Source organism: Halyomorpha halys, unplaced genomic scaffold (assembly GCF_000696795.3).
Source record: "Halyomorpha halys isolate HHAL.00 unplaced genomic scaffold, Hhal_1.1 Scaffold505.1, whole genome shotgun sequence".
Taxonomy (NCBI): domain Eukaryota; kingdom Metazoa; phylum Arthropoda; class Insecta; order Hemiptera; family Pentatomidae; genus Halyomorpha; species Halyomorpha halys.
The window spans coordinates 834,578-851,895 of NW_027114634.1; the positions used below are offsets into that span (position 1 = coordinate 834,578).

Sequence of the window (17,318 nt, forward strand, 5' to 3'; positions counted from 1 at the left end):
TATTAAACTGGCCTAATAAATTTAACATCATCATATATTAATATACATATAACCAATATATTATCATTTGTAATGTATTTAAATTTTAATAGAAATATAGAAGTTATATTAATATTGATATAAGAGATTTTATCTTTTATTCACTTTGGATTGATTGGCTCTACCTCCTAGCCAGTGAATAATGCCTTGGTCTTAACTACTGTAATAAAAACAGTGATTTTGATATTAAAAAAAAAAAAAATTAAATCCATACTGCTACAACCCATGATGGGTCAGGGGTTCAATACTTTTTAAGGAAGTACTGTTACTAAACCAACGGATGAGCTTTGATAACCTTAGGGTTTATGCCCTAAGGCCCCTGCCAACAACAACTAAACCAATGGTTGTGCAAGGAGGTGATTTGTTCAGAATCATGCTTTACATATTAAATGTAATTTGATTTAGAAATTTTTCTTCACACCAAATTTATTATACAGACGTGTCTATACTGTCGGGTCTGTCCGTTCAATCACTTGATCTGAAATTCTTCTATTATTCTTTTATTCCTTATCCTAGGGGTTAAAAAAAAAATGAGAAATCACTGAGAATTATTAGTCTTAACAGCTCGTCCAAGTGCTTCCAGGAGATACTTGGAACAGCATCATGGAATATTATTCTCATTATACAACAAATGTGAATTCGTAAATTTTAAATCTACAATTTTATAACCTATTATTGATGCTTATTTTAAATAATGACAAACAAATCAACTACACCTAAACACAAGGTGCAAAATAGTTAACAAAATCAAATTGGCAGCAAAGGAAACGTCGTGGGTAAGAGTAAATGGGAGAGGGTTAATTAAGTTAGCTTATCAAGCATCAGACCGGGCGCATAGCCACCCCCATTTTCATGTTTGTGGTTAACACAATAACCAGTAAAAACAAGTGCAATAGCTATGCTAAGCTAACTCAGTTTATCTGTTGATAAACAACCTGCTTAAAAATTATTATTGTCCTAAGCTAAAAAACACCTATTATGTTTGTTTTATATTATAAAACACAATGTGGCACAATATTGGCGTGTTTCCTAGAAGATAAATATTCCTTAATGTATTTGATAGAAAGTGCATACATACTGCATGTTCAACACAGACATGTGTACAAGACAAAGATAATGCAACATTTTTGAAAAAAAAATATTTTGTTTGGCACGCTATTTGTCGAAAGCTGTCAGAACATAACTCTGGAGAAATCTTTAGACTGTCCACTCCATCAGTCCCATTAAACCTTTAATCATTGTTGGTATGGTTTATGTTTTCCAATTATTCATAGAAAAGCTTATGCAACACATAAGGGATTTCCCTCTTCAGTATAATTTAGAAGAAAAATATTACTGTTACTAACAATAGAAGGATCACGCTTGGAAGTTAAATGAATAAATCAGAAAAATGGTATTATTTAACGCATAATATTTATTGTTTAACATGAAAATTATCTAAGTTTATCTTGTGATTAAACTGAAATAAATGAATTTGCATAATAAATACGTATCCTGTTGTATTTTCTGACACATGCTATGTTGTGTCATATAATGTAAAACCTCCTTAACTAGGGGAAATGCTCCCTCCCCTCACTGGCCTTATTAACCTTATTACAAGAAATCAAAAATTGTTTACCCTTGTTACATTTTGATTCCTCTTCCAATTCTTCATCAGATATTTCCTCAAAATCTAGGGATACAATACCATCATCTTCAGTAATCCTTGATTCCACATTCCTAAAAATAATCAAAGTATTAATAATAATAACCATCAAAACAGGTCAAAATATGTAAGTAAGTCATTTTTCTCCACCAATTTAAGTTATTTCATCAATTGACTTTTTAAATTGTTAAAATCGTGTGTGAAGAAACTGTAAAATCATTTGTCTAGGGTTTGATAAACAGCGAGGATGGTTGAAAATGTTGAGTAAAAGAAACAGTAGACTCTCAGAAAAAAACCAAAAAAAAAAACTGATACATTTGGCTCATTAAAAAAATGATTTAAATTAAAAAAATATTTTTCATAGTCTAAAGATTGAGTTACTTCTACTTCCATCTGTATAAATAACACATGAATTCAACAAAGCTTAAAAACTTGTATAAAAAAAGGACTCTGCTGCAAATCTTCACATACCACAATCATGAATTATTAAGCTAAAATTTTAATAGATCTACACTGAGAGAAGCTGATGGCGTAAAAAGTTGGTTTGAACAAACTATCTAAATGAATGTAGAATGAGATTTCATTAATTAACAAAAGCTAACACAGAAAATATCTTTTATTATGTTTCTAAAACTTATGTTTAACAGTATTTTTATAAAAATTTCAGCGTTATGAAAAAACAAAGAGAAATATTTTACGAGGAAATTGAAGCGAATAAATAACTAATATAGTGCCAGAGTGCTGTAAAAGCCTTAAATGAAGTTGTCAAAGTTCCCATATAACTTTTTTTTAATAGACGATCTGTTGCATCAACTAGAAGTGTTAAGCTACTGATGGCTCTTTCCAGTCTGAATGGGATGTGAAATGACCGATTGTGAAATCATGACATCCAGAGAGACTAGAACTACAATGGTCCCAGTCAGTGTTTATACTTTGTGTGGTAAGGACGCATTTAGCGGATAGAGCTCCAAAGGATTAAGTACTCTCTACAAGCGAAAAGTTTTCACTTTCATTTATTCATTTTATTTTATTTTTTTCTACAAAGTATATCTCTATCTTTAGTTTTTTCTTTAAGTTGATATATATAATTTTCTATTGTTTTTTTTTTTTCTAATATAAACATTTGTGTTTTCATTTTTTTAAAAATATATCAAATAAACCAACATTTCGGATTACTCGTCTTCAGAGCGAAAGAAGGCAAAATTAAAAAAAAATACTACAAAAACAAATGACATACAAGAAAAATCCTTAAGATTTCTTATAATAAAAAGAGACGAAAAGGATGAAGACGGAAATTCGTCAGATTTCAAAAAAATCTCACCGTTTTTTATTTATAAAAGCATAAATAATTTGATCGGGGAAGTAAAATTTGCCAAAAAATTAAAAGATGGAACCCTCATAATCGAAGTTTTTACAAATACACAATCGGAAAAACTACTAAAATGCGAAACAATGTTAAATAAAGTCCCGATTAAAGTAGAGCCGCATAGTAAATTAAACCAGAGCCAAGGGGTCATATGGTGTCCCGATTTAAATTTTTGTACGTTAGAGGAAATAAAAGAATAGTTAAAAGGACAAAATGTAGAAGATGTTAAAAGAATGACATATTTTAAAAATAACGAAAAACATAATAGCAATAATTACCTTTTAACGTTTAATAACCCCACTATTCTGCACGAAATTAAAATACGATTTTATATTATTATCATAAAACAATATATTAGAAGCCCGATTATGTGTACTGTCTGTATTCGATTTGGACACACAAAAACGACATGTAAAAGCAATCCATTTGTCGTTATTGCGGGGTAAATAGACATGAAGGAATACAGTGCGAAAAACCTTTAAAATGTGTAAATTGTTCCGGTGAGCATGAGTCTTTCAAAAATTTGTCCAACTTTTATTAAGGAAATGAAATTAAGACTATACAGGAGACCGAAAAAATTACTTATATAGCAGCTAAGAAAAAATATGAATTAATATGCCCATTACCCACACAATTAACTTTTTCTAATATAGTTAAACATAAAAAAACTGTTAGTGTTAGCGTACAAACAGAAGAACAAGGCAAAAGTTATCTTATTATTAAGAAGTCCTCAGAGGCCAGTTGACGCACTCCAACTGTGGTCTATGAATCCCCCACCATAACCCAACCTCCACCCACTATTCCCTCCCCTCCTTCACCCATTATTCCCTCTTCCCCCTTCCCTTCTTCCATTACTCTCCCTTTACCCTCTCTTTCTCCCTCAGTTTCCAATATCCCATCAACCCTTTCTCAAATAGTCCGTGAAAAATCACAGTCTTCCACCCGAAAACAGGACAAAAGAGAGGAGGCTGAACCTCCTCCAGATTTTCCGAAGTCTACCTCTTCGGAAATATCCACCACTAACGAAATCTCTGTTCCCCAAGATAGTAAAGATAAGTCACGAGGAGAATGGACGAAAGTTAAAGAAAGAAGAACAAGAAGTAAAGCACGAATACAGAGCCAAGAAAAAATGGAACACGATTAATAAGTAAAGTAAAGTCGATATTTACTTTCACATTTTTCTATTTTAAAACTGATTACATATTTCTCACAAAATTTCTATATAATTTTTATTATTATTGTTTCATTTATTTATTTATTTTTTAATCTTTATTTGTCTAAAGTATTCTGAACTAAACCTATTTTTAATCACCATTAATATCTACTTCATTAATTTCAAAAAATTGTTCTCTATTTATTCAGGTAAAGTAACTTTTTTTTCCCTCTCCTTTATTTTATTTTTATGTCATTATTACAATGGAACTGTAATGGATTAAAAACTCATTTTAATGATCTTAAGATTCTGATTAGAGATATAAATCCATTTTATATCCCTCCAGGAAACCAATCTCTCAAATCATGACAAAAGAAATGAAAATTTGTTTAAAATATACAGGAAAGATGGGCCATATACAAATCATGGCCACCACGGGGTACTCCTTGCCGTAAAATAATCAGTTTATTCCGAACCGATCCAAATAAATACTCATCTCCAAGCTATAGCAGTTAAAATCCATATGAATTTTACCTTCTCAATATGTAACCTATATCTGCCACAGGATCGTCAAATTGATGACCAACACCTAATAGACATATTTAATGAATTACCACAACCTGTACTCTTTATAGGGGACATGAATGCCCATTCGCCGCGGTGAGGTTCTCAAAACCTTAATATGCAAGGTAAAATAATAGAAAAATTCATAGACAATACTAATCTCCTCCTGCTTAACACAGGGGAGCATACTTTCCTTAGCTCCAGCTATGGGACTTTTTCAGCACTGGATCTTACCCTCTGTAGTCCAATGTTGTATAATTCCATGGATTGGACAGTTCTTACTGATTTGTACGGCAGTGACCATTTCCCACTTCATATAAAATTTAAAATCATGAATTGTATACATGCCAAGCCGAAATGGGTGCTAAAAAGAGCTGATTGGACCCTTTTTACGTCCCTTGCCTCACCACCACAAATTCAACCATCAGATATGGACACTGATACAGGCTGTAAAGCCCTTACTAACAACATTATAAAAGCTGCAAAGGCATCAATACCGATGAATTCGGGATCCCCAAGACGCTTGTCCCTTGGTTTAATAGTAGGTGTAAGAAAGCTATTAAAGAACGTCGTAAGGCATATAAAAAATTCACCAAATGTATGACGTCGGAAAACTTTATTGAATATAAAAAGCACTGGGCTATATGCAGAAATATATTCAAACAAAGTAAGGCGGAGTCATGGAAAAAATATATTAGTTCCATAAACTCTTTTACCTCGTCAGCTGATGTGTAGAATAAAGTCCGCAAATTTACTAGAAATCCCTCCATTCCCTGTTACACCAAATCGGTTAGCGGAAAACTGACAGATAACCCATCAATAATTGCAAATACATTTGCCAACTATTTCTCCGAAATATATTATTCCACTAAAAATAATAATTATGACGAAGCAATAGGTTCCGAAAGGACAGATAATGAAGCGGTCGTACATTATAACCTCCCTTTTTCCTTATGGGAACTAAAACATATTTTAAATACTGTCAAAGGCACTACACCCAGACCTGATCAAATCCAATATGACATGATAAAAAAACTCCCAAATACCATGCTAAAGTGGCTGCTTGACTACTGTAATCATGTCTGGTTCACTGGGAAATTCCCAAATACCTGGCGGGAATCAATAATAATCCCAATTTTAAAAAATGGAAAGGACAAGCGGATGACAGCCAGCTACCGACCCATATTCCTCACAAGCTGTGTCAGTAAAATAATGGACCGTATGGTCAATAAAAGATTAATGTGGATAATAGAGAGCAATAATTTTTTACAATCTTTTCAATCTGGATTCCCCAAAGGTCGATTCACACTAGACCATCTGGTTACTTTGAAGGCTGAAACCCAATATTCATTTATTAATGCTCAACATTCAATCGCGATATTTTTCGATCTTAAAAAAGCATTTGACAGTATCAAACATAATATAATCCTTAAAAAATTATCAGCTGTCAGAATCAAAGGGCAAATGTACCAATACATAAAACAATTTCACTCACATCGCCACTTCAGAGTACAAATAGGATGCGAATTTTCCGATGAACGCAAACAGATTAGCAGAGTCCCGCAAGGATGTGTTCTCAGCCCAACTCTATTCTGCCTAGCAATAAACGATTAACTTAACATGCCAAGGGGTGTTAAACTGCCGCTATTTGCGGACGATCTAGCCATTATTTGTCGATCAGCAAATACAACTATTATCAAACATAAATTACAGGAAGCAATAAATATAATGAACAACTGGTCACTTTCAATCGGTCTTGAGTTCTCACCTGAGAAAACCAAATGCCTCCATTTCACCCGAAAAAGAATAACTCCACCATTTCCTGAACTCTATTTAGGTGAATCTTTGATACCCTGATCGGAAGCTAAATTGGAAAACGCAAATTTCGACACTAAAATCCAATACAATAAAAAAACTAAATATATTACCCTTGCTTAGCGGCACCTCCTGGGGCTCTGACAGACACACACTGATAAAATTATACCGGACCCTAGTATGCTCGAAACTAGACTATGGATGTTTTATTTACGGCTCTGCCCGACACCAAATTCTCGCCAGACTGGATGTGGTTCATCATACAGGGATACGTATCGCAACTGGCGCATTTCGAACAAGCCCCATTCTTAGTCTGTGTTCTGAAGCTGGACTACCTCCTCTGTTATTCAGAAGTAAAAACTGGCGATAAACTACATTTCAAAATTATACCCTCAAAAGGATCATCATAAACATAAATACATCTTCAAACCAAAATATTCAAATTTTTTTAGAAACAAAATAAATTCAACACTCCTGTTGGCAGAAAGAACACATACTGCTACCAAAGGTAGTACGTCACATACTGAATATAGAACTAGGTTCTCACATCTCTGTCAAAATATTCCAGATCCTTTTTTGATATATACTGACGGATCAAAATCAAACGAATCTACAGCATCCTTTTTCATCACACATAACTCAACCCATAAAATAAAACTACATAAATTATGCAGTGTATATACAGCTAAATTACATGCAATAGCCTCAGCACTCCACTTCTCCATGACAGTGACGCATACTAACATTGTTATCATTACCGACTCTTTAAGCTCATTAAAAGCCATGAAGACCATTTACCCGAAACACTCGGCAATCATAAAAATACACAATTACACCAACATGCTAGAAAACTTGGGAAAAACTGTTTTCTTTATATGGGTGCCGGGTCACGCGGAGATCGCTGGAAATGAACTGGCGGACGTTACAGCCAAACAAGCACTTGCCCTTCCGGGTTGGGGCACGGCCATTCTGACACCCCAAGAAATAAGTCTCCCGATGAAAAATGAAATATTAGCTAGTTGGCAAGCCATGTGGAATGAAAGCCCAGCAAGCAAATTAAAAACTATTAAAAAAACGATTAAACCATAGACCACATCAAACCGTTTCAATCGCAGGGAGGAGGTAGCTATAGCCAGATTTAGAATAGGTCATACGAATTTAACTCATGCATACCTGATCAATAAGCAACCACCGCCAAAATGTCAATACTGCAACAGTGTACTTACAAGTCAGTCACATATTTGAAGAATGTCATTTCTATTACATGAACTTATGTAGATTGGGAGTGGGACAGAGTTTCGGATACCCTGAATGACGAGCAAAAAAATATAGAAATGGTTTTAATTTTCTTAAAAAGGAATAATCTTTTGAATAAGATCTAAACCCAAAAGTTTGTCATATGTATTGAAAAATTCTAAAATAAGTAATTATTCAAATTTATTTAGCAATTAAAGAATTTCAAATCTTGAAATAGAATTATAAAGTGAGAAGCGTGGGCGTTGATGACCTCAGGGTTTTACGCCCAAAAGCCCCAACCAACAACAACAACTACAACGGTCCGAAGCTTCACCACAATATCCAAAATCCAATGACCCATAAGTGTTGGCGATGAATTGTGCAATCTTTCACACTAACAGTCCTTCTAAGTGTTAGTTGGCATGGAACAATTTTCAGGGGCCAGTCTAATAAATTTTATTCAATCAATATATAATTAATAATATTGAAATTGGTTGGAGTATTATAGTTGAAAATACGGAAGAGCTGCAGGAACAATTTCAAAAAGAATCCATAATGCATGGTCAAAGTTTAGTTGTTGTAGTGTTAGTTGTTCAAAAGCATACATATTTTACTTTCATATAATAAATTAATCTGGATTTTCTTTTTAGGAAGTTTGATTAATTAATTTCTATAAATTTTTGAGGTTAAAAAACTTCTGCAACTAAATACAAACTATTCTATATATTTCTTCATAGTTGTACAACGTTACGGAACAATTGTCCCATATTCATGCACCTTAATAACCCTTCAAATAATCATTTATTTTAAACAACAATTCTCATCCATGTCATATACGTGTATTTGTAATTCATATAATTATATTTACCTCATACTTGTCATAATTTCAATTTCACTATCGAAATCATGTCATCCATATAACATGGTTGAACATTGTTTCACACTGCATTGTTTAATTCATTATCTTTCACTATAATAAATTAATCTTGTTAATAATTATTCTAAAACGATATATCTACAACAACAAATTGTTAGTTACTAAAAACAATACAGGGAAATCTCAGTAACTCAAACTTTGATAGAATGTATATATACTCTAATAATCCAAAATGGAAAAAATAAAATAAAAAAATTATGGATGAAAATTTTTGTTGCGGAAGAGAAAAACAGAGACAAATATCAAATGAAAGAGACCTATTTGGTTAGTCGTATTTCCAGTAGTTTTCAAAGTTCATGCTAAAATACACACTCTTCCCAAGATTATTTTCCAATCTCTATCCTTCTTTTATAAAAACACAATGGGAGAACTAACAAAATATTTTGTCAACTTTCATATCAGCAGTTTTTAAAATAAGTAAAAATGGTATCAAATGAAGTAGAAAGTCAAATGGAGGAACCTGACAAAAAAGCATGAAGATGGAGAGTTTATACTTCTTCACTAACAAAGGCAGAGAAGTCTTGTATTAAAAAAAATTGCCCCAAGAATTGAACATTATAACACAACAACTTGTGTTTAACATTTGGGATCTCAAGAAATAAATTTAGTTACGTATCTATCTGTGGTCAAATCCATGTCTGGGCATGACACTAACTACTGTTAATCAGTTTTTTAGGAAATTTTTATGTTTAGCCTTTAATTTTCTCTTATGCATGCATTAATATATTTTCCTTGACCTAAGGTTTCACCAACTTGCTTATGGAAGAGCAGTTCAGGTCTAATACCCAAGGAAAAAAGAGAAAATGTAGTCATCACCATACCAATTGACTGAATTATTAAGTTATGGTAATCGATTTACAATGCATTTCATGTTCTTTAATATGGTATACCATCATAACTTTTTCGGATTCTAGTAATAGTATAGGAATCCGAAAAAGTTACAACATACAAGGAATGATCATTTTATGAGCTAGATTTTATGCATTGGACTCCAGGGCTAAAAGTTTTAAGAATGTTGGGGATTAGGGTAAAAACAGTCTAGTGTCAATTTTATTATATTCTAACATCTATTTTTGATTAAAAATGTACGAAAGTATTATACTTGACAAACCTATATCTAAAAAACGGTTCATATCTCATACAATTTATTCACTAACATTGAAATATAGGAAAATTGATAATTATGTGCCAAATAGAAATGGTGAATGAGGAACCTACGTTGAAGTATGTAATTAGCAGATTTTTTTTTTACAAACTTAAAAGGATATGAATCAACTAGCAACGAGGTAGGGTAAGTGGGAGCAAGATCTTATCTAATTTCCAAGTGCGGCAAAGAATAACCAGATAGTAATAAAAGAGAAGTTTGTAGAAGGTTAGTTTTTATTTTTTCTGGATTTCAGGACCACTTGGTCTTGTCCAACACTTAAGGCATCTGGAAATCTTCTACAAATCTACCCTAATATGGGTTACAAAGTTGGTAAACCACCCTTCTCACATATAATGTTTCATATTTATATGAATAAGAGGTTATACTCACTAGTATAAACCAATGTTTGTTTAGACTTCTTGATTGATTGCCATAGATTCATTTTCATTTATTTTTTAAGATAAATAGAAAACAAGCAAGGAAATAATGGTCTGGTTAAAAGACGTCATCATTTTAGGTAATTTATAAAAAATTGTTTAACATTAAAAGCCTGGAAATATCCTTTAAAGAACTCTTCCACATAATAGTTCCGCTTTTACTCTCAGGTGAAGCTGAGAGGTAACTCACTTTTAGACACAAAATTAGGCAAAAAGTGCATTATTTTTGGTTTTGAAAAAATGATCTAAAGTTCGCAGCAAAAGTAAAAGAAATGTTATTAAACTTGGCTTTAATTAGCAGAACTCCTTTAATTTAATTTAAAAGTTGATCAATACATTTTTCGTCCTTCGATAATAAAAATTAAGACTGGAAGATTATTGATTGACCGTGTGTAAAGATGAAAGGAATATGGTCCGGGTGCGGTCAAAAAAGAACAAAAAAATAGTAATGGAAGATTATTGATTGACCGTGTGTAAAGATGAAAGGAATATGGTCCGGGTGCGGTAAAAAAAACTCAAATAGTAGAATATACACTATTTTATTGAGCCAACGTTTCGCCCCACGTTGCAGGGCTTCGTCAGGGCTATTTTGACACCCAGACCATATTCCTTTCATAAAAATTAAGAGTATTGAATCTTTGAATGATTAAATTATTGTCAATATTATAGCAGGTACCTAAAATTTAAACATTGAAAAAGTAAAAATAATTCATAATTAAGTTAATACAGAATCAGAAAACAAAAAATGGTTATTACATATTTTAGACTTTCTGTATGCTTTAAAGACTTTTACTGTACATACACATGCCCTTCACTTATCCTCTTATTCATTTTTATGAAATCTTTAAATTACACTGAAAAGTATCCATATGATTTTTAATATTTGTTTGACATTCAAAATTTGTGATTAAATCATTAGTTTGTTAAAGATGGCCCTCACTAAGACATGAATCAATTGTTATGAATAGTCATGATTAATATAAAAATTCGCAAACCTTTCTCCAGGTGGAGTAAGAGGCTGAGATCCTTCTTCATGACCATGAAGATGTTTATTAGTTTCAGTAAGGCTACCAGCATCCTCCTCTATCACTTCATCGTCCACAAACTCTGTCTAAAATCACATAAATATCATGAAATTTTTAAGTTTTACATTATTAAATCTCATTTTTAAAATTTAAAAGAATGATTTAATGAGAGAAAATTGCTAACTAAAATAGAGTTAAATTAATTTAACATGTTACTGTTAGCAAATATAGTATTAGATTAGGAGTTAAAATTGCAATTATAATAATAAACAAAACCTTTCAACTTTGTTGATTTCATTAACAAATAAGTGTTACAGACAAATCAGTTAATTTGTCATAAGAATGTGTGGTTTGTAACATTTCAAATCATAAATAACCTATAAAAGAGAAAAATCACACCATAATTTGGAGAGTGTGACTTTTGTTACTTGCAGATGGAAAATGATTTTAAAGTTGGAGAAATTTTACTTTTAACACTAAGCCTTCTAGAAATTTTCAGATAAAAATGTTGTTCAAAGTAATATTTAGTTTTTTCAGGAAGAGAAACATAAACACACAGTATAGCTACTTTTTGGCAAAGAAAACTTTATTTACTGAAAAAAAAAAATTCTTATAAAATATAAATAGCACTTGAATAAATAAGGATTATCATAATGGGCATTACATTAGTAGGGAGATATATCTAAAAATAATAATGTAGTTCTTAATTTACATGGGAAATAGGTTCTTGCTTACTAAATCCCATAGATATTAAGTGATATACTTGTTATATACATAAATTATTTGGAAGAAAATGAAAAAGCTCAATTTTTTGAACACATATATTTGCATTTGTATGTTATATAAATAAAAGAGTTAGCACCAAAAAAAAAAAGGATTAATGAATAAGCTTAATATATCTAACATCAAATTAAAAAAAATACTTGCATCTTCTCTGTTTAATATATCATCAGGATCATCACTAATATCACTTAGTTCTTCCTGAAGAGACACCTCATCAAGTCTAGTACGTTTTATTTCCATTTCTACATCTTCACCTGATCTTTTAGAGCCACTTGACATATTAGCTTCTTCTGAAAAATTAATAAATCTTTATTTTAACAATAAAAAAAAAAAAAGTGTGGAGGCAAACAAATTTTGGTCAAAGGGATAAGGTTTACTGAAGTTGAAGGTTGGATGTTGATATGACCAACAATCACAGGGTATGTCCATCCCTCTAACAAACTCCATTCAAAACTCAACAAGGTTGGACCCATAACTATCCTCCCATCTATATCTTGATCAACCTGATCTTTATTCATCCGGTAATTGTAACTTTCTTTTTTTTTTTTTGTTATTTATTCATCATCCAGCTTAGCAAATTTTAGAGACCAATTTCAACTGCCATAATGCAATTACTTCAATCATAATCATGTCAATCCACCATAAAATTCGCCAGAATTTATTTTTCCCTAGATCAAATATTTAACTAATCATTACTTTTTCAAAAATCTTAAGGCATTGCTTTCCCTTTAATATAAGACACTTTTTTAATATGTTACAAATTCAAAATTACAGAAGGGATAGTTATATAACAAATTTCTGGATATTCAGAAAGAACCAATTAATGATACAAATGAAAAATAACAAGCATTTTCTTTCTTTAATTTTCTCTGAAATTTATTTTCTTCTAGATATTGCAGGATACAAAAACTAAAACTTGAAAAACAACCAAAACCTATTTCCTTTTACATCAATATCTAACCAGGTTTCATACTTACTGTGGATTACTACTCTACTGTGGAAGGATGTGATGGAACCAACAGGTAGGTTGAACAGATTCATCATTCACAATATTTTATTTCTTAAATTACGTTAATAGATTTATTTAATAACAACTACTACTTAAATAAATAGTAAAGTTTCAACCACAATCAATTTTGAAAGAGAAAAAATGTACTAACAAACATCTGCATATTTTTGAATGTCCATCTCAGTAGTTTCAAACTATGATCGAACGTAGATAGTGCCATATGTGGTAACTTTTGATCATTTTCTCTAAGCTCTTCATAAGATCTCTTAATTCATTAATTCTCACTTCTTGATGCCAAATATTTAGAAAACCAAGTATAAATCTATCGAATTTTCCAAAAAAATTAATTTTATACCTGAAGTATACTATCCAAATCAATAACCCAGGTGATTCAGTGCATGTTTCAAAGAGATAAATTGTAAACTAAATTGCTAGTACGTTCACAATCAATGAATCAGTACAAACACAAATGAAATGTTTCATACTAGTCTATATGAAATAAATTTTTATAGATTATTTTCCAATGTAAATAGAACCTAAATCAATAATAACAAATAATTTCAATTATTTTCGGACTGATGGACCTGAGAGGTTAGGCAACAATCTTATTTTATTTTTAAACATATTTTTATAGCATAAATATATGATGTATGATATTTACTATATTGTTTTGGGATACCCTCTTAAACAATACAATTAACTTGACCCTAACAACAAATGTTCCTTACAATATAATAATTGTAAGAAAGGTTAGGTGGTTTTTTTTTATATTAAGAAAGGATAATTCGGGGAGCCTTGCATTACCAATCTTGGCCATAAGTTTGATGAATAATCTACAGAATATGACCTTATGTTTTCTTTACAATTTTTTAATGCTGTATGGGTATTTTTTAGAATACGTAGAAATTAAACCATTTTTAACTTGCTGTATAGTAATGTGCTCTCTGTATAAACTATAAATCTTTACAAATCATGCATTTAAAAGAGATTTTATATGAGCTGTTTGTATAGAAAATCTATATTTATCTAACATCACTTAGAAACCTCATACAAATAATACCTGAGTACTATCCTTCTCTTAAATGTAAATTGTACTATTTTGGGATATTAGATATTATAGCTCCAATGTGAACGATGGTCAATTTCATTTTTATAAAGGTACAAAGATAAAAGTGAAACATCGCGTTATTTTAATAAAAACTATTTGTGTTTACTAGTCAAAATTGATGAGTCTGCCAACCATAGTTGGGAAGAATAAAAAATAGCAGCTGTTTCAAAATGTTAAAAAGAAAATTAATTATTTTTAAATTTAGAGATCCATATTTTTAAAACTGCCTACAACACTAAAAACCTAATAGAACATTATTTAGGGTAAATTTACTAAAATATGAGCCCTAATAGAACTGTTAATGTTCAATAGTTCTCAAGATACACTTTTTTAAAAAAGCAACATTTCAAAACAAAATAATAAATCAGTAGTTAGTGAATTTATTTTGGAATAACTATATCTAAGTAATCAATAGATGTACATATGTCTATTAGCACTCAAATTAAAGCTAGTTTAATGTACAATAAAGTAGTTCATAATGTTTATTTTTGTAAGATTAGAAGTTTTTATGTTTGCTAAAATAAATTCGCAAAATGTTGATTTCTCAATGTTTGGAAAAAACATTTGGTTTATGAAAAACTATATCTCAGGAACTACTAGACGTATAGATGTCTGTTCGAGCTCATATTTTATAGAATGTACTCTACTTTAAACATTGTGCTATGATTTTTTTTTTTTTTAGTGTTGTAGGTAGTTTTATAGTAAAAGTAAGCAAATATTTTAGGGTTTTTCTGGAATAAAATAGACTTCAGGGGGTGTGCTGTATCTTAAATACTTCAATATTTACTTGTTAATAACATTATGAACTGTATTACTTAAATAGTCAAGGTAAAAACTGAAGGGAATTTTGTTTTACCTACAAGAACTGAAAAATTAATTTTTTGTATCTTCAGAAAAACCACCATTTTTATTTTCTCTATGATGGCCAGTCATAGACATTTGACTCTGAACAGTAAATAGTTTTCATTAAAATAATAAAAAATGGGGGGCAATAACTGGTTTTTTCCCCTCTTCTTGGATTCTTGGACTAATATGTTTTAAAAAATGTAAAATTTATGAAGAGAGAAAAAAAAGCCTCACATCATACTTCATAATTAAAATGTCACAAGTTAGGATAAAACTTCGGCCTAACATTTTTAATTGTTTTCCTCTCTTTTTATACATCTTCACGAATAAGCTAAGTGATTTTCCCGTAAAGTAAGTTTTATCATTATTATAACGTAATATATAGTTCCTAAATCAGGAATGAACTTTTGAAAAGGTATTTACCTTGATTAAAATACATAAACAAAATATTTACAAATATATATTCAATCTATAATATTAAAAACTATAAACAGGGAATTAGTAAAACTAATTAATTTTTCTGGCTTACTCTGTTCTTTTTCTCCCTTGGAAACATCATTAGTATGATCTTTCTCTTTTTCACTATGATGATTTCTTCTGAAAACAAAAGGAAAAATATTTAAAATTAATTTAGTATTATTGAGAGATGACGAAATGAATATTGATTTTTAACCAACCTATCTTCATGATGTGATAAATGAGATCGTGATCTCCAATCTCCATTTCCTGACACTGAGCCACTATAAGAACACCATTCATCACCTCTTTCTTCACATCTGATATTCAAAAAATAATTAGACCCAGAACAGTAACCATTAGCCAAATTATATTTAATAAAATAAGTACTCCTAAAAAACATACCATTTGAAAAGTACGTACATAAGAAAACAATCAGTCCATTTTTTAAAAATCTGAGATATCAGTACCATCTATTAGTATTTAAAGAAAGCTTTCTTCCTATACAATTATTCATTCATGTGATAAATGAACTGAGCAAAGAAACTGATATATTTCCATAATATTGTGGAAGTGATAGATATTAACCTACCTATTTTACTGAAAAACAAGCAACTTAAAATATGACAGACCTTTTTTCTCCTGTACCCTAAAGTTATTACTCATCTATGATACCAGACTTTTCCTAAATCACAAAAATTTCAGCACATAATCAACCATAACTACCTTCATTAAGGTTTTTCTAAGAAAATTACATATAGACATGTCTAGTAATCACAAAGTATTAAACAACTTCACTTTTTGTGAGGTGTAACAAATTAAAAAAATTGATTTGCTCATAAATCATACCTTGAAGACCGATTGTCCCAATCTGTATGTTCAGACCATTCATGACTTCCACTTTGTTTTTCTCGGCTTTCGACCCAGCGACGACCCCTTCTATCATCTCTGGTTGAGCTACGCTCAGGGCTTAATCGTTCATTACCATAACGATTTCTTTCAGCGCCACCTAAAGAAATAATTTAGATGAACAATGTAATTATTAACAATAAATAATAAATTTTCCCACTATAATTTATTTACATCTGTTATTTAGGACTAGGAACCCTTCATATTTAGGTTCTTTCTTGACTCCTGATTCTTTTTTTTTTTCAAAGCTTTTAAGCCTTGATAAAAAATTACAATACTGCTTAAAATGTAAGGAAATAAAGGAAGATAATGGAATGTCTATCTTTTTCAACACTTGTCCAATAGCCTTCCAATGAGATCTTTCAATTATAAATGCTTCCTTAATATTAAGCTAAATTTCATTGTAGCAGTTAAACAGCTGTCTGACATGGCCATGGCTTACATCAATCTAAATAGTGATAATAAAGGCTTAGTGAACCTCAAGGTTAGATGGTGTCACCAATCACTCTATATACATCTATCCAGTGATGCTCGTCCAAACCAAAATTCACGAGATTAGTCTTGATGCAATCCTCCCACCTGCACTTCTATCTACCCCCGGGGATGTTTACTCATCACCTCAGTGTTTATTAATATTTTAGGGATCTGTTCATGAATAAACCCTTCAATCTTACGTGCCATCTTTATTGGCCACAATGCTGTGACCTGAATTATATTTAGCGAGTGGAGTTCCTTCAATTCAGCATTGAGTACCCTTCTAATATTTGAGTTAAATTCAAACCTAAAATTCATCTTTAATTGATCACAAGTATAACTAATTTCAATTTTATATATATATATATA

At 30.9% G+C, this 17,318-nt stretch overlaps 1 protein-coding gene across 2 annotated transcripts in view; it reads right to left on the reverse strand.

The window, feature by feature from the left end:
• LOC106683694 (serine/arginine repetitive matrix protein 5) overlaps nt 1–17,318 on the reverse strand; it is a 40,017-nt gene that overhangs the window by 3,496 nt on the left and 19,203 nt on the right. The window contains exons 10-15 of one of the 2 annotated variants that reach the window (XM_067051798.1): nt 16,416–16,575; nt 15,788–15,886; nt 15,640–15,707; nt 12,288–12,437; nt 11,335–11,446; nt 1,658–1,758 (exon numbers count right to left, since the gene is read on the reverse strand). In XM_067051798.1, coding sequence (XP_066907899.1) covers nt 1,658–1,758; nt 11,335–11,446; nt 12,288–12,437; nt 15,640–15,707; nt 15,788–15,886; nt 16,416–16,575 — 690 coding nt within the window. Of the gene's footprint in view, nt 1–1,657; nt 1,759–11,334; nt 11,451–12,287; nt 12,438–15,639; nt 15,708–15,787; nt 15,887–16,415; nt 16,576–17,318 lie in introns of both variants that reach the window. The other variant, XM_014425323.3, reaches the window with a different exon arrangement.